General features: G+C 44.0%; 1 protein-coding gene across 5 annotated transcripts; it reads right to left on the reverse strand.

Moving 5' to 3' along the window:
- LOC101482583 (cytochrome P450 2J5-like) lies at positions 1–26048 on the reverse strand. Of its 5 annotated transcripts, XM_076885522.1 has the most exons (16): positions 25974–26048; positions 14277–14429; positions 14007–14167; positions 13622–13690; positions 13409–13513; positions 9666–9773; positions 8765–8927; positions 7863–8015; positions 7605–7765; positions 7348–7416; positions 7166–7270; positions 6813–6951; positions 6191–6276; positions 4089–4190; positions 3852–3993; positions 1–1754 (listed from the first exon to the last, which is right to left on the reverse strand). In XM_076885522.1, exons 2-16 carry the CDS (start codon positions 14419–14421, stop codon positions 1567–1569), a joined length of 1896 nt encoding a protein of 631 aa, XP_076741637.1. In that variant the 5' UTR covers positions 14422–14429; positions 25974–26048; the 3' UTR covers positions 1–1566. The 5 variants fall into 5 exon arrangements, with proteins under 5 accessions (XP_076741637.1, XP_024659006.2, XP_076741639.1 ...); XM_024803238.2 differs by lacking the exon at positions 25974–26048 and having other exon boundaries at positions 14277–16129; XM_076885524.1 differs by lacking the exons at positions 13409–13513; positions 13622–13690; positions 14007–14167; positions 14277–14429; positions 25974–26048 and adding an exon at positions 13237–13330 and having other exon boundaries at positions 8765–9038.
- Positions 26049–26054: the final 6 nt, after the last annotated feature.

Here is a 26054-nt window from a genome sequence, read left to right on the forward strand (position 1 = left end):
TACGGGGATCTTTCATTTATTTTTTCCTACACAAATCGTACAGATAGGGCTGCTCGATTATGGCAAAAATGATAATCACGATTATTTTCACTGAAATTGAGATCTCGATTATTCGACGATATTTATTTAACCCTTTAAGACCTACTATAGAACCAAGTCCGCCAGAGCTTATATTATTTTTTTTACATGTTGTAGTGCCATTTGTGGGAGCATTTCAAGTTGCTATACATCAATACAACTGTTATAGCCCATATTTTAAAAATGTGTATGCATTAAGTCCATAGTAACTGCATTAATTGCAAAAAAGTGCAATAAACTACAAAAAAAATTGAAAATTGCTTTTGTTTTGTTTACATACATTTCTACTTGGAGAAATTTAAGAGGCTTATCCCTCAAAACTTTAAATACAAAAAGTTGCACAAACTAGTTTACAACAACAGGAAATTTATTTTGAGTGTCTTCATAGTTTTATTTTGGAGATACAGCAATTTTTATATACTGCAGGAAAAACAAAAAACAATCCTATGATGCAAATTTGCAAAGAAAACAGAAGGTGCATCATTTCACTGTGGGAAGTGTTACGAACAGCTGATGGATCGGCAAAGCGTGTTTCTGGAATATTATGTTTTTGTTCCTGCAAGCGCTTTTTATGCAGTTTTTGCAAAGCTTTATGTGGAAGGAAACCGTGACCGAGGACAAGCTGATGGCATCAGATGTAAGTACAACTCCTCCGGTTTCATATGCAAAACAAATTATTGCGCTAGCTTACACAGTTCAGGTTCTACAGGGATTTAAAAATAGTTACGCAAAACGGAGCATGCTTCTCTGACCGGCTTTAAAGGGTTAACAATAACAATGTGTTGAATAATGACTTTAAAAAATAATATAAAATAGTGTGCAACACCACTGAAGTTTTTTTTTACCTCTTTTCAACCAACAGCAGTCACTCTCCTCTCCAAATAACTTCTGCTTAGCTTTCCGAGCTTCCCTCGGGTCCTCTTAATCAGCGGTCTCCAACCTTTTTTGCGCCATGGACGGTTTATGCCCGACAATATTTTCACGGACCGGCCTTTAGGTGTCGCGGATAAATGAGGGAGGGGCTAATAATCGGCTCAGTCATTTTTAATGATCGTTGAAAGCCCAGATCGTAATCGAGATTAAAATTCGATTAATTGAGCAGCCCTACGTACAGATATACATATCCTGCATAAATTATTCTCATTCAACTTAGTTTTTCTCATTATTCCCCTTGTCATCAACACTCATGTCCCACAGTGGCTCCATGTCCCACAGCTTGAGAACTGCTGTGCTGATGCACATCTCAGTGAAACCTGCCCAGCAGAACATGTTTCTAATCTTAAAAAGTCTTTTCTTAAACGTGAAAGAAGATTTTATAAAATAGGACATGTTCTACAAAGTCTCACTGTTTTTTCAGTAATCATAGGACATCAACCAACCAACAATGAATGAATAAAGGACAATAATTTTAATGAAAATAAAATTAGACTAAATTGACTAAAGACTAAGACTAAATTGTTTCTTTCTCCTTCTATGAAGCACACTGGCTCACTGTGGCATTCTGAGTTGAACCTTCATGTCATAAGGTTTGGGAGTCATGGTGATGCCGTAGACTGGAGTGAAGTCTGGTTCTCCTGCGTCCTCGGGCCAGATGAATTTAAACTTGTGCAGAAGAGTCACCATGATGAGGAAGAGCTCCATGCGAGCCAGACCCTCTCCGAGACACATCCGAGGACCTGAGGCATTACAAGACACTTCAAAGTTATCAAAAACAAACAGATTTACCCAACATCCCTGGTACTGTGGGAACAGGGGCATGTCCATATGTGGATTCACAGTTTTCTTAGGTTTTTGGTCTACTAACTACGGCATATTTTACATGCTATAAAAGACAAAAAGGAAAAAAAGCCTTCATGTTTGACACAGTGACATCTGCTCTGATGCTTCTACCTATTAACTTTAAGATAAGATTAGATAGAACTTTATTAATCCCTCGGGTGGGTTCCTCTGGGAAATTCGACTTCCAAAAAGCACAGCAACGACCGTAGTTACAGTTACAGAATTGTTATATATATATATATATACACACACACACACACATACACACACACACACACACACATACACACACACACACACACACACACACACACACACACACACACACACACACACACATATAAATACAGAGACAAATATAAATAAAATATACAAAGGGGATAAATAGAATAAATAGGAATAAAAAATAAAAATACAAGTGAATTGCACATTTCAAGTATTGAGTCTATTGCACTGTTGACTATTTACAAAAAGTATTGCACAAGGTATTGTACAGTGAGGTGAAGAGGCACTACAGCTTAGTTGTTCCCCCCTCCTTTGTCCTCCTGTTTCCCCTCCCTCTCCCCTCCAGAGAGGAGTTAAACAGTCTGATGGCGTGTGGGACAAAGGAGTTTTTAAGTCTGTTAGTTCTTGTCTTGGGGAGAAGCAACCTGTCACTGAACAGACTCTTCTGGTTGTTTATGGCCGTGTGCAGAGGATGCCCAGCATTGTTCATAATGTCCATCAGTTTCTTTAATGTCCTTTTCTCTGCCACTGTCACCAGAGTGTCCAGCTTCATGCCGACCACAGAGCTAGCCCTCCTGATCAGTTTCTCCAGCCTGGATGAGTCCCTCTTTGCTGTGCTGCTCCCCCAGCACACCACAGCATAGAAAAGTACTCCAGCAACCACCGACTGGTAAAACATCCTCAGGAGCTTCCTGCAGATGTTAAAAGACCTCAGCCTCCTGAGGAAGTACAGTCGGCTTTGGGCTTTTTTATACAGGTGCTCTGTGTTGCATGACCAGTCCAGTTTATTGTCCACCCACAGCCCGAGGTACTTGTACTTGTTGACCACCTCCACCTCCTCCCCCTCTATCTGAACCGGCAGTGGACCTTCTCTGGACCTCCCGAAGTCCACAACCAGTTCCTTAGTCTTTGAGGTGTTGAGTTGCAGGTGGTTTGTGTGACTCCATGCGACAAAGTTCCTCACCAGACTTCTGTACTCCTCTTCCTGATCATCCCAGATACACCCCATGATGGCCGTGCCATCTGCAAACTTCTGAATGTGGCATAATTCAGAGTTGTAGCAGAAGTCAGAGGTGTACAGGGTGAAGAGAAGAGGGGACAGCACAGTTCCCTGTGGTGCTCCAGTGCTGCTGACCACAGTGTCAGACGTGATGTCCTTCAGCCTGACGTACTGTGGTCTGTCGGTGAGGTAGTCGGAGATCCAAGCCACCAGGCAGGGGTCCACCTCCATCCTGTTCAGTTTTTCCTGAAGCATACAGGGCCGGATGGTATTAAAGGCACTGGAAAAGTCAAGAAACAGGATCCTGACCGTGCCTTTTCCCCCATCCAGGTGTGAGTGGGCTCTGTGTAGGAGGTACAGGATGGCATCCTCCACTCCGACACCCGCCTTGTATGCAAACTGTAGTGGGTCCTGGGCATGTTGTACCTGTGGTCGGAGGAAGTTGAGGAAGAGCCGCTCTAGAGTCTTCATAAGATGTGACGTCAGTGCCACCGGTCGGAAGTCATTCAGCTCATTGGGCCGGTTCTTTTTGGGGACCGGGACGATGCAGGATGTCTTCCATAGGGCGGGCACTCTCCCCAGTCGCAGACTGAGGTTGAAGACTCGTTGAAGACGAGGTATTATTAAGGTATTATGATACCAAGATATTTTACACCGAGTTTGTAATCATAGAAAAATAATCAATTAATTTTGGGCTTGCATATTTCAAGCAGGGTTTACAGGTTAATCGGCCCTGTCTGTGTCAGCCAGCGTGTTTGTGCTCATGTACCTGCAGAGAAAGGCATGAAGGCCTCTGGTTTAACAAACTCTCCTTTGTCATCGAGGAAGTTTTCAGGGTTGAATTCATGAGGGAATTTCCACTGTCCCTCCTCGCTGAGCACTGAGGTCAGATTCTCAATGATCACTGTATCCTGAGAAGAAAACAAATGCAAAGACAAGTCCATTAAGGACACTCTTGACTTTATTGTATCTAATGTTAAAAATGATTTAATCAGTCGTCCCTTACCTTGGGAATTGAATATCCCATCAGCTCTGTGTCTTTAGTGGTGCAGTGGAAGACACTGAGAGGAACAGTGTTGGCAACTCTCTGTATTTCATGAATCACAGCCTGGATGAAGAGATTATCTGTGCTTTATCTTTGTCTGAGCAGAGACCTTTTCTATTCAGAGGGAGGGCTCTCTTCACTGTTACTTAATATGGAACTGATCTGAACACAGTAAGAAATCCTGATAAAAAGCCATATCAGTCTAATTTTCCTCATTAAAACAAATAGTTACCTGTTGTTATTAATTAACCTGCAATCACGTGAAAACTACTTTGTCTGCACACACCAGTGTTCTGCAAGAACAACACCCAGTGGAGTTTGTCCAAGTACTCCATGTGTTTTTTATCACACAGCAGCATTACTAGATTTTATGCGTTATGTTAAAACATGTTGTTTGCATAAATAATGTTCCTTCTACTCCTTACAAATAACTATTCAAAGCATGGAAAAGGTTATGATGATACTCCTTTACCATGAAATGCTTCTTTTCTGGTCAGTAGATCAAGTCTACATCAAGTCAGACCAATTCCTTCAGTAAAAGCAGAGCTGCCATGGTTGGATGGATTTCCTGAATAATGCTGTTTATGTGCATCTTCTAATTCATTTTGTAGTTTTAAGATTTTGGATCTGTTGCCAAGACAACCAGACCATGAAAGGTTTTGAAGAAGCAAAAGATTCAGGATGACACCAATTTGACAACAATTTAATTCAGCTGAAATGCTGGAATTTGTGCTTACTGTCTCCATCTCATCCTATCTCTGGCATCCTCTTTTTGTCACGCCAACACTCTGCATGTCCTTCTTCAATATATCCATGAACCTTCTCTATGGTCTTCCTCTTTTCCTACCTGCCAGCTCAGTCTTTACTATACTTTGTCCAAATTATTCACAGAGGAGGGATGTACATGTGTACAGCAAACCATCTCAGCATTGCATCTCCAAAATGATCAACGTGAGCTGTCCTTCTGATATACTGACTTGTAATGTTTACCATCATAGTCACTCCAGAGCATACGTCTGCTCTGCAGGCTCTTTCCACATGTTCCCTACTCTCACTATAGATCACAATGTTATCTACAAACATAGTTCACAGAGACTCCTGCCTGATCTCATCTGTCATTGTAAACAAAAGGTCCAATACTGAAGTGATTCCAGCCCCAACTTGAACCAATTTTCAAATCCTGCTACATTACTGATCACTGTCTTGCTGTCCTCGTACATGTCCTACACTTTTCTAATATATTTTGTATCCACTCCTGACTTCCTCATCCAGTACCATAGTTTCTCTCTTGGCATCCTATCATATGATTTCCCTCAATCTATGAAGACCCAGTGCAACTCGTCTAAATAGAGGACAACTATAAGTAGCAAGATCTCTAACATATACTGTTATGCCTTTTGGTCAAAGGTCAGTAGTTAGTGCATAGTCTGATTAAGTTACATAAGCAAAGTGATAAATAAGTTCAAAGTTAAGAAATATTCTAAGTAATTCATGCTAAAAACAGTTAAAATGTCTGGGTTCGAAATTTGCTCAGAGTGAGACATCGTTATCACAAGCGATCTTTGTATTGTATGTGCGGAAATGGGAGTGAGGGAGCGCTCTGATCATTTGCCTATCTTTGATGTATTTTTTCCGTTAATGCCGTGAAAAGTGCTTCGGCAGTATTAAAAGAGTGAACGAGTTCATGTACACGCTAAGAGTGCCCTACACGCTTGTACCTTGGGAAACGTTTGTCTTTGTGAGTATTTATATGTTCAGAAATAACTTTTATATGTGTTTAACTGGAGTGAACTGCGATGCTAATGTAACGCACGTGTTAAGCTAGGCTAATCAGTAAATTTGTCATTAAGATGTGTATTAGCTAGCAATTTATTTTCATTTTCTGTATGTTTCAGTTACAAATAAGAAATAGCAAGGAGAAGCCTTGAGAGAGGATAAGGCTTTAAAGGATCTTCATTAAAAGCAAGAAAAGCAAGCCTTGTGTGGAAGATCTCCTCTATTTTGTTCGCTAGCTGTCTAGCTTCACATGGTCACGTGTCATGAGGGCAGCATATATACAGTACCTGAATGTAAGGCATCTTGTGTCTGTCCTCAAAAGTGGCTTGATCTTTCCCTTCCAATACTTGATCTATCTCTTGCTGACATTTTTCTGTGTAAGAGAGATAACATCACACATTAACATCCACATTTCACAATACTGCTTCCATCCATCCATCCATACATCCATCTTCTTCCACTTATCCGGGGCCGGGTCGCGGGGGCAGCAGCCCAAGCAGAGAAGCCCAACTTATTGCCGGCTATGAGGACCAGGCTCTTACAACGGTTGTATAAGGATCGAATGGCCCGTAGCAATGGGTCAGACACCCCACAGGACACCTGAGGGACACGGTCGAATGCCTTCTCCAAGTCCACAAAACACATATAGACCAGTTGGGCAAACTCCCGTGTGCCCTCAAGTATCCTCGACAGCTTACACAACATGATAACACTGTATTTTGTAAGTAATAATTTGGGGTTCAAAAGAAAGATGAAAATGCATAATGATTAAGCAGGTCTCCTTTTGGCCCCGCCTACATTTTTTATAAGCTGTGTTTCAATTTAGACTGTTATGTGAAGGCTACAGACAAGTCATAGAATTCAATGACAAATAACCATAATATGCATTATTTACATGTGCAGGTTTACCTTGGATGTGCGGGTAGTTCATAAGGTAAAGAAAACCAGTCAGTAGGGTGTTGGAGGTGGTGTCAGTCCCAGCAATATAAAGATCTATAGAGTACATAATGAGCTGGTCCTCTGAAAATGAAGACCTGTCATTGCCTCGCTACAAAAAAGGGGAACAATTATTGTAAGACAAATGTCTTAATCTGTTCCTGGAAATTAATTAAAAACTGTAAAATAAAAACAAAAACGTTTCTGTGAAGTATTTAGGCATTTCCTTTTAGAAAGTAGGATTAAATTAATTTGATTTTAAATATGCCTAATACATATGTAAAACAGAATATGAAAAACAGATCTGTTTCTTTTCACACTCACACCTTCTCCAGTTCCTCCAGATAGCAGTCAATAAAATCTCGTGGCTCTCCAGGAACTCTGGTCTTCTTGTGCTCATTGATTAAATCAATTATAATATTCCTACAAGTCTAAAGAGCAAACGACATTATTCACAGTTTGAAAGAATTTTACTTCTTCCTTCTGGTAAAGTGAAAATTAAAATTACCTCCACATTCTGAAAGGCCTTTTGGAAGGGCAGTGGCAGGTTACGAATTATAGGGAAAGAGTCATAGAGCTGAAAGGAAAGACAAGCTGGGTAATTTGCTTCTACTTATCAAATGACCACGCTAGCATGCTAAAGCTAGATGTGACAAAAACATCTGCATGTTAGTTTTGTTACAGGTGGAATTGTTGCAGTAAAATCTCCGCCTTAACGAAATTCCTGAGGAAACTTTGTTACCTCAGAAACATGCTTTTACTCACCATAGCCCACGGTCCATTGACCATCTTGGTATTCTCAGTGAAGCACTGAACAATCTGTTTGATTAATGCGTTGTCATACTCGTAGCGTCTAGCAAACAGAACCTGGCAGATGATGTTGGAGGCCGCATTGTGAAACATAACTCGAGGACTCATGGTTTTACCTGGTAATGTAACAGCACAGCATTGTAAAACAACACAAAAGAACATTATGGAAACAACGGCTCACCACAAAATTCAGTTATGTGGACCAACGCTTACCAACGCTCTCCTCCAGCGTGCTAACAAGATGTTTTATCTCTTCATGAATCCGGTCCTCCATCGAGTTCTTCCCCAGACCAAAGTTCCTCAAAGTCATCAGAGCAAAGCGACGATGTTCCCTCCAACTAGAGCCGTAATCTATCATAACGACCCCTACGACAAAATTAGAAACACAAAGAAGGGAAAGACGTAAAGATCATCAATGCTGACAATTTGTCATCATTGCTCTACTTTCTGGCTTATTTCATCTTTTATTTTTATTTTATTCAGTACAGCTCGATACACCAGCATCTCACTGGAGTTTCACTGCAGTCAGAAAAGACTTAGCATCTCTAGCATGCATGCTAAAATTCAATTATTGATTTAAGCGTGAACAGTAGTGCAATTCCAGGATAACTACGAGGATCTTAAAATAAGCAACAGGTCAACTGATAGAAGCTGCTCTGGGAATGTTAGACTCTGGTTAAACATGCAAACACGTGCAATAAAAACATTTCATTGCCTGAACATGTGAAGCAAGTCATTTTTTAACCAGCTTGTTTCAAAGAACATGAACCAAAGTGGTTTGAAAACTTAGATCATCTTAGAGTCTTCCTATAATTTAGATTCATATTTGCTGTTTAAAAAAAATGTGTTTGTAGTTTTTTGTATGATGGATGGAAGTTATTAGTAATAATGTAGCATGATGTATTTTTTTATTTTACATCAATTTATTTGCAATGTTTTGTGTCTGTTTTGCCACCATGATTATTTCCAAAGTAATGAGTCTTTTCTCTTATGAACGCACCAAATAACAGCACACTACAACCTCCAACATTAGAATCCAGAAAGAAATAGAAAGACTTTGTTTGGCTTTTTTTGTAACAGATGTTATGTTTTTTGATAGATAACATCTGTTCTACCTTTCCTTTTGGTGATATCATTAATAAAGAAGTCTTGGGGTCGTCCAGCAAAATCAGCAGCCTTAGTCACCATCACCTCCTTTACGGCCTTCAGCCCATTGATGACTACAGCTGGTTTCTGGCCAATGTAAATACTGTAGACATCTCCATAAGACTTCCTCAGCTGGGAGGGAACAAAATGACATGGCAGTTTTTGAAATTTATGAACCAGATACTCAGGTGGACATTTCCCTCCAACACGGTTAAACATTTCTGTCCAGTAATTTCAGTTATTCTGTGGAGAGAAAAAAGCATCAAATGAACTAATCCTGAACATTTCATGGAGGGATACAGAGGAAGCCCACATATTTACAGTGGGACATGCTTACATTTGTGGATCTGTGCCACAAGTAACATGACAGTGACTGAAATCATTTACACATATTCAGATCAACATTTCTTTCTAAAGGACTTAAACATATTTACCAAATTAGTTAAGCTAAGTGTTTCGGGGGAAGTACCATATAAAGTTTATGTATGCAAAAGTTAACAGTCATGACATAAAAGGAACTGTACTGGTAACCAGTAAGTTGTTTATTGCATAAAGGTGCATGTTTAGCATGAACTTTCACAATTATTTAGGGTTTTACTCATATTCTAAAAGATGTTAATGAGTGTGTGACCGATTAGAGACGCAGGTGTTATTATAGTCTCCATTTCCTAATTAGTTTTTTTTTTAATTTCTTTAGTTTTTCCAGTGTAGTTTAGTTTCATGGTGGCATTTTCACTTTCAGTGTAAGATTTTTGGATTTCAAATGATTTCATTTACCAGTCACAGATGTTAATTTATATTAATTAATAAATCCACTAGTGGGATAAGAATATGACATTTAAACACATTTCATTGCAAGGTTTTTCTTACCCTCTCAAAGTCCTTCAAGGGGTTCTCTAAACTCAGCTGCAAAATGGTTCCCAGTATGGGAAAGACTGGGGGTCCTGGTGGGAAGTTCTTTGGCCTCTTGGATTTGACCTGAAGGATGATAAAGAAAACGCAGATCCATAGCAGCACAACTGAAAGAAACATGATCATATGAGTTGGACTGCACTGAGAGCAGTAGCTGGCTGACCTGATTATATACGCGTAACTCAGCCAGCTGTTAACCCTTTGCTCTATGTGAAAGGTTAGTCACAACTTTGAAAGAACAGCACACATTGCTCAACCACTTTTAGCGTGCATATAGGCTACTGTACATCAGTACCTGTCTTCTCTAACAATATGCAACAAGAAGCTGAGGTTATGAAAGAACAAAGATAAGGGGATCTCTCTTTATGATCCTTCACTCCACAGTTAACGAAACATGTCTCAGTCTTAAGGTGGTCATTTATGTGTGAAGCATCTTAAATATACCACAGCCCTTAGTTCACTGTAGAGGCTAGCTGGTTGACATGCTACAATCTAATAGCTCAACTGTTCTGCCTCTGTCTTTTGTCCTATGAACATTGATTCTTTATATTAAACGCGAGTGAAGACGTCACATAAATATGATAGAGCCAAAGGAAGTTTTTGGTTTCTATTCATTCGTTGGTTTCTCCACCTCTCCAATAATTTGCCATATTTCTTTTTCAAGGATTGGCGAACATTGGGAGCCTAAGAGCACTGCACTGTGTGCTGTGATTACGTGTGATGGGTAGACATGATGGAGTATTGCAGGAGTAAACAAAGTGAATTAGCAATGTGGTAAATGCCACGAGTGAATGATGAACTAAACATAGGATTAGTCAAGTTTTTAATAATGGGTGCTTTTCATTTGCTGTAATTCTGCATTGTTTTTCGACACCCTAACATGAAAAAAAACCCAAACAAATTCAAGACAAATTCATATGTAATTTCACAGGCTTATAGACCATTTCCAGCTACTTCTAAGTAGCTACTTCAAAGAAGGACTCATGCAGGCTGGAGAAACTGATCAGGAGGGCTGGCTCTGTGGTCGGCATGAAGCTGGACACTCTGGTGACAGTGGCAGAGAAAAGGACATTAAAGAAACTGATGGACATTATGGACAATGCCAGGCATCCTCTGCACACGGCCATAAACAACCAGAAGAGTCTGTTCAGTGACAGGTTGCTTCTCCCAAAGACAAGAACTAACAGACTTAAAAACTCCTTTGTCCCACACGCCATCAGACTGTTTAACTCCTCTCTGGAGGGGAGAGGGAGGGGAAACAGGAGGACAAAGGAGGGGGGAACAACTAAGCTGTAGTGCCTCTTCACCTCACTGTGCAATACCTTTTGTAAATAGTCAACAGTGCAATTGACCTCAATACTTGAAATGTGCAATTCACTTGTATTTTTATTTTTTATTCCTATTTATTCTATTTATCCCCTTTGTATATTTTATTTATATTGTCTCTGTATTTATATATATGTGTGTGTGTGTGTGTGTGTGTGTGTGTATATATATATATATATATATATATATATATATATATATATATATATATATATATATATAATATTCTGTAACTCTGTAACTTCTGTCGGTGCTGTGCTTTTTTGGAAATCGAATTTGTATTTGTATTTTGTATTTATTTATTTATTGTCATTGTCAAGAACAATGAAATTGCGTTTGGGGCTTCCATACAACCCAAAAAAAAGAAGAAAATAATAAATACCCCTTAAAACCCAAGTGTACATATTTAACCCAGTGTGACTCCAATGCAATAAGACAATCCTTAGCAATAATGTTGGTAGAAATTCAGACAAAGACCTGAGAAACATGACAAAATACAACAATGCAACCCATTCAATATTATTGTACTGTGAGATATGATATCAGATATGATAGTTATCTATTTAAGAAAGAGGGGGGGGGGGGCAGGAGGGGGAAGAGAATAAAGATATGATGCACCAATGCAGACCAGTTCATTGCTATTAAGAAGTTGGATATGGTTATTGTCCGTGAGAGGGGGGCAGAGAGTTCAGGAGCCTCACAGCCTGTGGATACAGGCTGTTGGCCAGTCTGGATGTTCTGGCCTGTATAGACCTGTACCTTCTCCCTGAGGGCAGCAGATGGAAAAGGTGGCGCGCAGGGTGATGTTGGTCCCGCAGGATACTGTGCACCCTCCTCAGACAGCGAGTGGGGAAGATATTACTGATCTCTGGCAGACTTGTTCCAATAATTCTGCCAGCTTCTTTCACCACCCGCTGGAGTGCTTGCTGATCGGCCTTGGTGCAGCTGAGGAACCACACTAGAAATCCATACGTCAGAACGCTGCTGATGGCACAGTTGTAGAAGTTCAACATCAGAGATCTGGGAATGTGTGCGCTCCGCAGTCTCCTCAGGTAGTAGAGGCGCTGTTGGGCCTTCCGTACAACTGAGGTGATATGGTTGCCCCAGGACAGGTCCTCGGTCACAGTTACCCCCAAGAATTTAAAACTGCTCACCCTCTCCACCGCCTCACTGCCAATGAAGAGAGGCAGATGGTTGTTATGACCCCTCTTCCGGAAATCTACAATGATCTCCTTGGTCTTTTTGGTGTTTAAGACCAAGTTATTGTCGTGGCACCATGACTCTAGTTGTTGCACCTCTGTCCTATAGTTTGTCTCATCATTGTTGGATATAAGTCCGAGCACTGTAGTGTCATCTGCAAACTTAACAATGAGATTGGACGCGCAGGAGGAAATACAGTCATGGGTGAAGAGAGTGTATAGCAGAGGGCTCAGAACACACCCCTGAGGGGCACCGGTGTTGACCACAAGGGTGGAGGAGGTGTTCTTACCCACTCTGACACTCTGTCTACGGTTAGTGAGGAAGTCCACAATCCAGTTGCACAGAGAAGAGTTAAGTCCCAGTTGGTGGAGTTTGGGACGGAGTTTGTATGGCCGGATGGTATTAAAAGCCGAGCTGTAGTCTACAAAGAGGAGCCGTGCATAGGTGTTCCTGTGTTCCAAGTGCTTCAGTAATGTGTGCAGCACTGTGGCGATTGCATCCTCGGTTGACCGGTTCTCCCTGTATGCAAACTGGTGCGAGTCCAGGGATGGTGGAAAAGCAGCTCTGATGTGTTTAATGACCAGTCTCTCCAGGCATTTGGCGGGAATGGGGGTGAGTGCCACAGGTCTGAAATCGTTCAGACATGTGACATTTGACTGTTTTGGGATGGGAATTTCCCAGAGGAACCCACCCGAGGGATTAATAAAGTTCTATCTAAGTATACCTTATTAGGTTCTAACATGGGAATTGTTGCATATTACTAAAAGATTGTGAAAGCACAGCTCTAGCAGGGACTCTTTTTGTTCACAGTAAAAAGCAAAATCTTGGATCAAAATCATTTGTTTTAGTCTAGCGTACAAAAACATCTGGTGTGCACAAAGTAATATCTAGTGCACAGATAACGCAAATAAAACACGGCAGTGTAGTGTAATGTTTTACTATAAATGTGCCAACAAGTTGAATTTTTCTTGATTATAAATGAGTACGGGGGGAGTTGTATTACCTTGTATGTGTGGATAGTTCATCAGGTAAAGAAAACCAGTAAGAAGCGTGTTAGAGGTGGTGCCAGTCCCAGCGAAGTGAAGATTCAGCGAGTACATAATTGTGTAACAAGATACTGAGTAAATACTGAGAATTTCCATTTATTTATTGCTTTCCTTTTCACGCTCACACACCTTCTCCAGTTCATCCAGGTAGCAGTCAATAAAGTCTCGTGGCTCTCCGGGAACTCGGGTCTCTCTGTGCTCGCTCACCATGCGACGTGAAAGATTCTTATAAATCTAAAACATGCAATTCTTCATTACTTTTCGTTTTTCACTGACAGTGTGCATGCGTATGTTTCTATCTTTATTGTACAAACGTGTGTTAAGAATGATCTTCAACATTACCTCCATTTTCTTAAAGGCCTTTTGGAAGGGCAGTGGCAGGTTACGTATTATAGGAAAAGAGTCATACAGCTGCAGAAAAACAACCAAACAACATAATTGGTGGAAGAAGACGTATTGCTGAAGATAACTTTTAAGATTTTTATTTGACTGGCAAAACTATGTTGGATGGACAGTCAACAAGTCGATACAAAGTCCATTCTGACTTCTAAACAATAAGAGCATAGCAGTGATTTCACAGTGGATTTTGATCTTGAAGACGTTTCACCTTCAGCTCTAGACTGAGCTGAAGACTGTAGCCATGTTGGCATGCTCCAGGCAGTCTCACAGACCTGTTAGGAAACTGTAAACACTTTGCCTCGATAGCATTGCTGTCAGTTTTACTCACCGTGGCCCACGGTCCATTGACTATCTTTGAAACCTCGGTAAAGACTTCAACAAACAGTTTGATTAACTCGTCATCGTACTTGTAGCGTCTAGCAAACAGAACCTGGCAGATGATGTTGGAGGCTGCATTATGAAACATAACCTTAGGGCTCATTGTTTTACCTGTAGGAGACATAATGAAACAAGACAGCACTGTACGAGAGTACAAATCAATATTCTGAAACCAACAGCACTGTGCAAAACTGTTGCGTGAACCCATCGATGAACATACCAACGTTCTTTTCCAGGGTACTGATGATGTGTTTGATCTCGTCATGAATTCTCTCCTCCATTGAATTCTTTCCCAGACCAAAGTTCCTCAAAGTCATCAAAGCAAAGCGACGCTGTTCCCTCCACTTAGAGCCATAATCTGCCATAATGACTCCTACAACAGGTTGAGCAACATAAAGAAGAAAGAACTCAAAAATGTTCCCTGTTCCAAAGCTCTCCAACCTCTTGGCCTAAAACGTAAGTGAACAATTGATCCTCACAGTGTAGTTTAAAGTCAGTAAAACATCAGCAACATCAACTTTCCCAGGTAGGAAACATAAACCACTGTGAGTCTGTTTCGCTTGTTTTGATGCACGCGAAAGTCACTCATTAATGAACAAGCCTTGAGGTCGTCCAGCAAAATCAGCAGCCTTGGTCACCATAGCCTCCTTCATGGCCTTTACACCATTGATGACTACAGCTGGTTTACAACCGATGAAAATACTGTAGACATCTCCATAAGACTTCCTCAGCTGGGAGGAAACAAAATGACATGTTTGAAATCCATGCGTCACACCCTCAGATGAATATTACATTTTGAAGGGGCTTTAAACATATTTACCGACCAGAGGAATTAACATTTTATATGGTCTAAAGCAGCTATGAAAAAAATTGAATTAAATGTAATTTATGTCCTTAATATTTTTCTACTACGACCTGAAAATAGGACCCTGTGTACGCATCCTGCTAGACACAGCTTGTGGCATATTAGTAAAGCTATATTGACAAATTATACTCAATAAAATAATTGTTTTTTTGAAGCATATACTGCTCTTTTATTATTTTATATAAAGAAACATAAAGATGGGGCGACCGTGGCTCAGGGGGTTGGGAAGCGTCTCTGTAACCTGAAGGTCGCCGGTTTGATCCGCGGGCTCTCTGTCCTGGTCGTTGTGTCCTTGGGCAAGACACTTTACCCTACTGGTGTTGGCCAGAGGGGCTGATGGTGCGATATGGCAGCCTCGCTTCTGTCAGTCTGCCCCAGGGCAGCTGTGGCTACAACTGTAGCTTGCCTGCACCAGTGTGTGAATGCGAGAGTGAATGAATAGTGGCATTGTAAAGCGATTTGGGTGCCTTGAAAAGCGCTATATAAATCCAATCCATTATTATTATTATTATAATTATAACCCCCTTCACACATACAGAAAAACTCTGTTGGCAAATACTGACTTATCAAGAAGGTAAGGTCCAATCTGTATTGGCTGGGTAAATGCCAACTGTGCAGAGAGTCAGTTTTATACCAACAACATATTAGGCAATCACAGTAAAAAGGTAAGATCAGTACTGTTAACCCTTTAAGACCTACCATAGAACCAAGTCCGCCAGAGCTTATATTATATTTTTACATGCTGTGGAGCCATTTTTGGGAGCATTTCAAGTTGCTATACATCAATACAACCATTATAGCCCAGATTTTAATAATATGTCTGCATTAAGTGCATAGTAATTACATAAATTGCAAAAAAGTGCAATAAACTACAAAAAAAATTGAAAATCGTTTTTGCTTTTTAACATATATTTCTAGTTAGAGAAATTTAAGAGGCTTATCCCAAACAAGTTGCACAAGATAGTTTCCCACCACAGGAAATTTATTTTGATTGTCTTCATAGTTTTATTTTTGAAATACACCAATTTTTATACACTGCAGGAAAAACGAAAATAAATATTATACAACAAATTTGCAAAAAAGCAGCATGTGCATCAAAATAAACTATTTCCAGCAGTGCAATATGAGTCCTCAGCATCCCAGAAACGACACAGAAAGTCATAAAGTCAAACATAACTTTTAAAAACACCAGTATAGGCTCATGAGGCCCTGATGGTAAAAAAAAAAAAAGCAAACTACATTTCCGCAAAAATGACGTCACTTCCGGTTTCGAAGAGGTAATGGCGGACATGCAAAAGTTCACGCTGACGTCTATTCCAATGTAGGAAGTGTTATGAACAGCTGATTGGATGGCAAAGCGTGTTTCTGGAATATTATGTTTTTGTTGCTGCAAGTGCTTTTTATGCAGTTTTTGCAAAAAGTTATGTCAAAAGTTCGGCCGCTCCATCTTATTAGGGAAATTAGGACAAGCTGATGGCATAAGATGTACAGGGAGTGTAGAATTATTAGGCAAATGTATTTTGTCCACATCATCCTCTTCATGCATGTTGTCTTACTCCAAGCTGTATAGGCTCGAAAGCCTACTACCAATTAAGCATATTAGGTGATGTGCATCTCTGTAATGAGAAGGGGTGTGGTCTAATGACATCAACACCCTATATCAGGTGTGCATAATTATTAGGCAACGTCCTTTCCTTTGGCAAAATGGGTCAAAAGAAGGACTTGACAGGCTCAGAAAAGTCAAAAATAGTGAGATATCTTGCAGAGGGATGCAGCAGTCTCAAAATTGCAAACGCTTCTGAAGCGTGATCATCGAACAATCAAGCGTTTCATTCAAAATAGTCAACAGGGTCGCAAGAAGCGTGTGGAAAAACCAAGGCGCATAATAACTGCCCATGAACTGAGAAAAGTCAAGCGTGCAGCTGCCAAGATGCCACTTGCCACCAGTTTGGCCATATTTCAGAGCTGCAACATCACTGGAGTGCCCAAAAGCACAAGGTGTGCAATACTCAGAGACATGGCCAAGGTAAGAAAGGCTGAAAGACGACCACCACTGAACAAGACACACAAGCTGAAACGTCAAGACTGGGCCAAGAAATATCTCAAGACTGGTTTTTCTAAGGTTTTATGGACTGATGAAATGAGAGTGAGTCTTGATGGGCCAGATGGATGGGCCCGTGGCTGGATTGGTAAAGGGCAGAGAGCTCCAGTCCCACTCAGACGCCAGCAAGGTGGAGGTGGAGTACTGGTTTGGGCTGGTATCATCAAAGATGAGCTTGTGGGGCCTTTTCGGGTTGAGGATGGAGTCAAGCTCAACTCCCAGTCCTACTGCCAGTTTCTGGAAGACACCTTCTTCAAGCAGTGGTACAGGAAGAAGTCTGCATCCTTCAAGAAAAACATGATTTTCATGCAGGACAATGCTCCATCACACGCGTCCAAGTACTCCACAGCGTGGCTGGCAAGAAAGGGTATAAAAGAAGAAAAACTAATGACATGGCCTCCTTGTTCACCTGATCTGAACCCCATTGAGAACCTGTGGTCCATCATCAAATGTGAGATTTACAAGGAGGGAAAACAGTACACCTCTCTGAACAGTGTCTGGGAGGCTGTGGTTGCTGCTGCACGCAATGTTGATGGTGAACAGATCAAAACACTGACAGAATCCATGGATGGCAGGCTTTTGAGTGTCCTTGCAAAGAAAGGTGGCTATATTGGTCTCTGATTTGTTTTTGTTTTGTTTTTGAATGTCAGAAATGTATATTTGTGAATGTGGAGATGTTATATTGGTTTCACTGGTAAAAATAAATAATTGAAATGGGTATATATTTGTTTTTTGTTAAGTTGCCTAATAATTATGCACAGTAATAGTCACCTGCACACACAGATATCCCCCTAAAATAGCTCAAACTAAAAACAAACTAAAAACTACTTCCAAAAACATTCAGCTTTGATATTAATGAGTTTTTTGGGTTCATTGAGAACATGGTTGTTGTTCAATAATAAAATTATTCCTCAAAAATACAACTTGCCTAATAATTCTGCACTCCCTGTATTATTGTTATGCATGGCCCGGCGATATGAGCCGCTAATAATATACAAACTACAGATCCCATAATGCAGCGCTGCAGCCTCCTTGCCGAACGCTAGGCTAGCTGGGAACATTCCCGCTTCAATCAAGTCAAACTTCTGTTATTGCGAAGCTAGCCGCTCACAATGGTGGAGAGAAAAGTTGATTCTGAAAGCAGAGCCTTTCAGCACCAGTGGGATGGCCGAGAGATCTAAATAAAGTGCTGAAACGCCCGCATCACCCTATGCGTACCATAGAGGAGGTAGCCGCGCAAATGCCTAACTCCACAGTCTCCACAGAAAACTCTTGACCACAAATCATCCATGCTCACGACTTTCAGCTCTCCATTTGGCAGATTCTGCTTTCTCAGAATGCCGTATGAAAGAAACTCAGCCAGCGAGGTGTTCCAGCGTGCAATGGAGCAGATCTTTGCTGGATACCCCTGTGCTATCATTGTCTACAACATAATCATTGGTGGAAGAGATATGAACGAGCATGAACAGAATCTCAGAAAGGTACTCGACCGTGCAAGGGAAGTCAAGCTGAGACTCAACCCCCTGAAGTGCAAATTTCGACTCAAAGAAGTCTGTTATGTTGGACATGTCTTCACAAGCAAGGGCTTAAAGCCTGATCCAGCAAAGACCAAAGCAATCAAGGAGATGCCCACACCTGAAAACGTCACAGCTCTCCAGCTCTCGGTCACAGCTCCTCTTCTTAGGGATGATTAATTACCTAGGAAAGTTCCTTCCTAATTTCAGCGAGCTCTCAGCCCCACTTCAGGAGCTAACGTGCAAAGACATTCAGCGGTGCTGGCTGAAGCAGCATCAAGATGCATTTGATGCTTTAAAATAGAACCTAACCAGTCCACCCACTCTCAGCTACTATGATGTCCAGAAACCTGTCACGCTTACGTGCAATGCCTCGCAGTATGGACTCGGGGCTGCATGCCTCCAGGAAGGCGCCCCGATCGCCTACTCCTCTCGTACTCTGACGCAGACTGAGATGCGCTGTGCGCAGATCGAGAAGGAACTTCTTGCAGTTGTATTCGCATGTTCCAAGTTCAATGATTACATCTACGGAAAGCAAATCCAAATCAGATCATCAGCCGTTGGTCACTATCCTAAACAAGCCCATACACTCAGCTCCAGCCAGACTGCAGAAGTACAACTTTCAGATGGTGTACAAAAAAGGCTCGCAGATGTATCTTGCCGACACTTTGTCCCGTGCTCCCACAACCTCGACAGATCAGCACAGATCCAACGAGATCATGTCGATCCAACAAATCTCTTCTTCTAGGCTGACTGAACTGAGGGAACACACTGCCTCTGATCCAGAGCTACAGAAACTGAGCACTGTCATAATGACAGGCTGGCCTTGCAGACAAACTCAGCTGCCCACAGAAATTCGTCAATACTACCCATATCGAGATTAACTCATCCTTGAAGATGGCATTGTCATAAAAGGCCCGAAGACAGTGATCCCAAAGTCTTTGCAAAACGATTATCTCGCCATCCTCCACAGAGGGCAACCAGGCACAGAAGCTACTAAACGCAGGGCCCGTGGTATCGTGTTTTGGCACACAATGACTGAAGATATAGAGCAAGAAACAACTGTGTGTCCGGTGTGCAACAGCACCAGGCCACATCAACAAAAAGAGCCACTCAAGCTCATGTGTATACATATATGCATACAGTGGGGCAAAAAAGTATTTAGTCAGCCACCGATTGTGCAAGTTCCCCCACCTAAAATGATGACAGAGGTCAGTAATTTGCACCAGAGGTACACTTCAACTGTGAGAGACAGAATGTGAAAAAAAAATCCATGAATCCACATGGTAGGATTTGTAAAGAATTTATTCGTAAATCAGGGTGGAAAATAAGTATTTGGTCAATAACAAAAATACAACTCAATACTTTGTAACATAACCTTTGTTGGCAATAACAGAGGTCAAATGTTTACTATAGGTCTTTACCAGGTTTGCACACACAGTAGCTGGTATTTTGGCCCATTCCTCCATGCAGATCTTCTCGAGAGCAGTGATGTTTTGGGGCTGTCGCCGAGCAACACGGACTTTCAACTCCCGCCACAGATTTTCTATGGGGTTGAGGTCTGGAGACTGGCTAGGCCACTCCAGGACTTTCAAATGCTTCCTACGGAGCCACTCCTTTGTTGCCCGGGCGGTGTGTTTTGGATCATTGTCATGTTGGAAGACCCAGCCTCGTTTCATCTTCAAAGTTCTCACTGATGGAAGGAGGTTTTGGCTCAAAATCTCACGATACATGGCCCCATTCATTCTGTCCTTAACACGGATCAGTCGTCCTGTCCCCTTGGCAGAAAAACAGCCCCATAGCATGATGTTTCCACCCCCATGCTTCACAGTAGGTATGGTGTTCTTGGGATGCAACTCGGTATTCTTCGTCCTCCAGTTTGGAGTCTGACTGTTTGAGGCTGTGGACAGGTGTCTTTTATACAGATGATGAGTTCAAACAGGTGCCATTCATACAGGTAACGAGTGGGGGACAGAAAAGCTTCTTACAGACGACGTTACAGGTCTGTGAGAGCCAGAGATTTTCCTTGTTTGAGGTGACCAAATACTTATTTTCCACCCTGATTTACGAATAAATTCTTTACAAATCCTACCATGTGGATTCATGGATTTTTTTTTCACATTCTGTCTCTCACAGTTGAAGTGTACCTCTGGTGCAAATTACTGACTTCTGTCATCATTTTAGGTGGGGGAACTTGCACAATCGGTGGCTGACTAAATACTTTTTTGCCCCACTGTATATAAACAAATATGACAATTTCTTGGAGAGTGTCTTCTTCTTGGATGACTACGGTTGTTCTTATGTTTTTAAGAAGCCCCCCAAAAGTTCTCAGTCCATAACCTTGTGGTGGACCACTAGAGGGCTCCACTCACACCCAGTGTAGAGGAAGTGTGTTCCTGTGTTTTGCGGCGCGATATGCGCAGTTGATGTTGGAGACGAATAAAGAAGGAGTGAGAACTGAGAGCTCTGTGTCATTGATGCTTACCTCCACATTGGTGACCGCTGACTCGAGCATGCAACGGGCCGTAGATAAGGCAGACTCCGCTATGGATGCATCAGCGGCCGCTGGACCTCCGCCTCCTGTTGCAGCTACGTTCGCTGTGGCGCTGAAACTGCCGGACTTTTGGCTCCATGACCCCCCGTCATGGTTTGTACACGTGGAGGCTCAGTTCGCCCTTCGCGGCATCTCGGCTGACTACACGAAGTATCACCATGTGGTGGCCTCGCTCGACCCGCTGGCCACCCGTCGCGCGATGGCGCTCCTCCGGGACCCACCCGCCCAAGGGAAATACGCCGCCCTCAAAGAGCTGCTTCTTCGGCGCTATGCCCTCTCCGACGCCGAAAAGCTCCTCAACCTGTCAGGCTTGGGTGGCGGTACCGCGCTCGAGCTCATGGAGAACATGCTATCGTTGCTCGGGCCGGATGACGGTGGTTTCCTCTTCGTGCACCTCTTCCTCCGCCAACTACCGGCCGCCGTAAGAGCTGTCCTCGCGAACTCTCCGCTTCTGCCTGCGAAGGATTATCGCTCCCTGGCTGAAGAAGTGGATCGCATTCTCCTGGCTAGCCGCACTTTCAACGTTCACGCCCTGGCTACGGACACGCCAGCGCCACCTTCCACGCCTCCACCTGCCTCCCCCGGAGCATCCGCCCCCTTGCTGACGGCAGGGATTGCTACACAATAAAAATCAATAAAACACAACATTAAAAGTCCAGTGGCATCCACCACGGTATAAAAGTCACAAAGAACTAAGAAATCCAGCGAAATGGTGTAAAAGGGAAACCCAGCGGAGTCCTCGCCTTCCTCCCTGCATTCCGCGTCCCGGTACGCTGAAGAAAGGGAGGGAGCGGCAGTCACTATTCTTTTCAGGCAGTTTTCATTCGTAAAAAGGGGATAAGTCGAAGACTTATCCCGGGTGGGCAGAGCTCTCAACTCTGCCCGCCGGAGCTGTCTCGCCACCAGCTGTCTCGCCGCCTCTGCTCTCCCACAGTGCACAAGCTGGGCTCTTGTTGCTACTGCCGTCCGACTGTTCGCTCCGCGTCCCTAGTCGCTGGTGCTGTCCGTCCTCCCCTGGAACACCAAGCTCCAACAGTCAAGGCTCCAAGACTGCCAGACTCCTCGAGTGCAAGACTACAGGACTGACACACACACTCCGGCCCGTCTCTCGAGCCCCATGTGTCACGCCTCTGTGACTTCACTCTGAAGCCTCACGTCAGGCCTCTCAGACCTCATCTCTTAAGCCTCCATGTCACTCCAGGCTCTTGTGGGTTCCCGTGACACTTATGGGTGCCTTCATGCTTCGGTCCTCTCTTGCCTTTCGGTCGAACTCCTTCCTGTGGTCTGCCAGGCCCTCTTATTGGCCTCTCAGGAATCTCTCGCAGGTGTGATCAGTTTACTATCAGGTAGGGGCGGAGTCTTTCCAGGACAAGTCACCAAATAAATACCATTAAAACATGCAGTAAAACTCATAAAAATAACCCAATGTACAATATTAAAACATTAAAAAGATAAAACACAACAAAAACATGCACAACAAAAAACCTAGGTAACTTGTCTCTCTCCACCCCGTGACATGTGCTCATGGACTACTTGTCGATGTTGCTAACAGACGTTTAATAGATGCTCTCTCGTTTTCTTCGCTACCCTGTTTTACTCGGGCCGCCGAGCCCCTGATTCGGGCTAATGTAGTGACCTCCGGGGATGCTTTTCAGCGTTTGCTTTTAGAGTTTCCATCGCTGTCTGTCCCTAATTTCTCTAGCACGGTAACGAAGCATGGGGTTGAGCATTATATTCCCACGGTCGAGCCCCCGGTGTTCGCGCACGCGCGCCGCCTCGACCCCGCGAAACTGTCCGTCGCTCGGGAAGAGTTTGCAGCCATGGAGCGCCTTGGCATTGTACAGCGTTCGAACAGTGCATGGGCCTCTCCGCTTCACATGGTGCCCAAATCGGACGGTCGGTGGCGGCCATGCGGAGATTTCCGCCGTTTAAATAATGCCACGGAGAATGACCATTACCCCATCCCCCACATTCATGATTTTTCTGCCAATCTCGCCGGAACGTCGATTTTTTTCTAAAATTGACTTGGTGCGGGGGTATCACCAGGTTCCCGTGCGCGCCGAAGACGTTCCTAAAACCGCTGTCATTACCCCCTTCAGCTTGTTCGAGTTTTTGCGCATGCCGTTTGGCCTGAAAGGTGCCGCCCAGACCTTTCAGCGGCTGATGGACTCCGTTTTGCGTGGGCTGCCGTTCATTTTTGTTTATCTGGACGATATATTGGTGGCCAGCTGCTCAGCGAGCCAGCACGAGTCCCATCTGCGCCAGGTTTTCCAGCGTTTGGCAGCGCACGGCCTGATCATCAACCCTTCCAAGTGCCAGTTTGGGTTGCCTGTTCTGGATTTCCTCGGGCACCGCATTTCCGCTGAAGGTGTGGTTCCGTTGCCCGACAGAGTCCAGGCCGTTTCGGCTTTCCCGTGTCCCACGTCGGTTAAAGCGTTGCAGGAGTTCTTGGGGATGATAAATTTTTACAACCGCTTTCTCCCCAGAGCTGCCCACCTGCTACAGCCACTCTATGCTGCCTTAAAGGGTAAAACAGCCAAAGATCCGGTTGACTGGCTGCCGGAACGCGTCCGTGCGTTTTCCGCAGCCAAGTCTGCGCTGGCTGACGCCGCCCTGCTGGCCCACCCGCTTCCGTCGGCGGAGATCGCGTTGACCACCGACGCCTCTGACGTGGCAGTGGGTGGGGTGTTGGAACAGCGGGTTTCAGGTCTCTGGCAACCGCTCGCCTTTTTCAGTCGTACGCTCCGGGATGCTGAACGCAAGTACAGTGTTTTTGACAGGGAGTTGCTGGCCCTGCACCTCGCGACACGACATTTTCGTTTTTTCCTCGAGGGTCGCAACTTTACTGCGTACGTTGACCACAAACCTTTGACGTTTGCGATGTCCAAGGTCTCTGACCCATGGAGCGCACGCCAGCAGCGCCAGTTGGCGGCCATTTCTGAGTTTACCACAGACATTCAGCATGTGGCTGGTAAGTCCAATCACGTCGCTGACTGTCTCTCACGTGTGTTGGTTTCTCCGGTGTATGTCGGTATCGACTACACTGCCATGGCCGCCGAGCAACGTGCTGACCCGGACGTCCTTGCCCTTCAGTCAACAAAAACGGGCCTCGTGCTGGAGGACACCCCGGGCGGGGGCGTTTCCACCGGCAGCCCCCGCCCGGTGGTTCCCCTTTCGTGGCGTGGTCGTGTTTTTGACTCGGTGCATGCCCTCTCTCATCCCGGCGTCCGGGCCTCGGTCAAGCTGGTCAGCGCCAGGTTTGTTTGGCCGGGCCTTCGCAAGACGGTGAAAGGATGGGCGGCGGTTTGTATCCCATGCCAACGCTCGAAAATCCACCGGCACACACAGGCACCCCTCGAACCTTTCCGTGTCCCGGGTAGGCGTTTCGATCACGTTCATGTGGACCTGGTTGGTCCCTTGCCGCAGTCACAGGGTTTCACGCACCTTTTGACTGTGGTGGACCACACAACCAGGTGGCCGGAGGCGGTACCCCTGGCGTCCACGACAGCGGCGACGGTGGCCAGGGCATTTTTGTCAACGTGGGTTTCACGTTTCGGCCCCCCTGCTGACATTACCTCGGACAGGGGCCCCCAGTTTGTTTCCGAGCTTTGGTCTGCTATGGCTGACGGCCTGGGAGTCAAGGTCCACCGCACCACAGCATACCACCCGCAAGCTAATGGGATGTGCGAACGGTTTCACCGGTCACTTAAGGCCGCGCTCCGTGCTTCCTTAACAAGTGGCGACTGGGTCGACCGTCTTCCGTGGGTTTTGCTGGGATTGCGTAGCGCGGTTAAAGAAGACCTCGGGGTTTCCCCGGCTGAACTGGTCCTCGGCCAGCCTCTCCGGGTCCCCGGGGAATTCTTACCTGAGAGCCCTCCCCCATGTTTCGATACGTCTTTGTTGCCTTTTCGCCCCCCAAGAGACTCATTTCCTGTTCCTGGTCCTGTGCACCACTGCCTGCCTGACACTTTTGTTCCGAGTTCATTAGACTCTGCTCGTTTCGTTTTCGTCAGGCACGATGCCCATAGGACTCTGCTGCGTCCACCATATGACGGGCCATACAGGGTTCTTAAACCAGGCAACAAACATTTCATTTTGGACTTTGGCGGTCGGCAGGAAGTTGTCTCTGTTGACAGACTTAAGCCTGCACATGTTATGCAAGAGGATCAGGTGGTCCCGGCCCAGGCCCCTCGCTGCGGCCGCCCACCTGCCACCGGGCTGATGGATTCTGTTTTTTCCCCCAGGAGCGACCCAAAATCAACGGAGTCCGAGTCGTCTGCAGCTTTTTCTGTTATTCATGCTTTTATCTCTTCACGACTGGACTATTGCAATTCCCTGTTTACTTGTTTAAATAAAGGTTCTTTGGAGCGTCTGCAGATCGTTCAGAATGCTGCAGCAAGACTTTTGACGAAAGCTTCTAAATTTTCACATATAACACCGTTGCTCATGCAGTTACATTGGCTTCCTGTTGAATTTAGAGTCCAGTTTAAGATTTTGGTTTTAACTTTCAAGGCTCTTCAACAACAAGCACCACCATATATCATTGAACTTTTACAGCCCTATGCCCCTAGTAGGTCTCTGAGGTCGAGTAGTCAGGGCCTACTTGTCATTCAGTATACGAGACTGAAAACTAGGGGTGATAGAGCTTTTGCTACTGTGGCCGCCAGACTGTGGAATTCCCTTCCTCAGGACTTACGATCCGCTGATTCATTGATTACTTTTAAAAAACAGCTAAAAACACATCTTTTTAAAACTGCCTTTTGCTAACTTTGTTTGTATTTTGTCTTTTTAATCTGTTATATCTTGTAAAGCACTTTGTGATCTCTATCTAGAAATGTGCTATATAAATAAAATTTTACTTACTTACTTACTTACTTACTTACCGCCAGTGCCAGCCTCGCTCCCGGGCTGGGTTGCCCTCTGTCAGTTCCCCACCCCCCCAGTTCAGTCGTTCCGGCCGTTTG

Source organism: Maylandia zebra, linkage group LG7, assembly GCF_041146795.1.
Source record: "Maylandia zebra isolate NMK-2024a linkage group LG7, Mzebra_GT3a, whole genome shotgun sequence".
Taxonomy (NCBI): domain Eukaryota; kingdom Metazoa; phylum Chordata; class Actinopteri; order Cichliformes; family Cichlidae; genus Maylandia; species Maylandia zebra.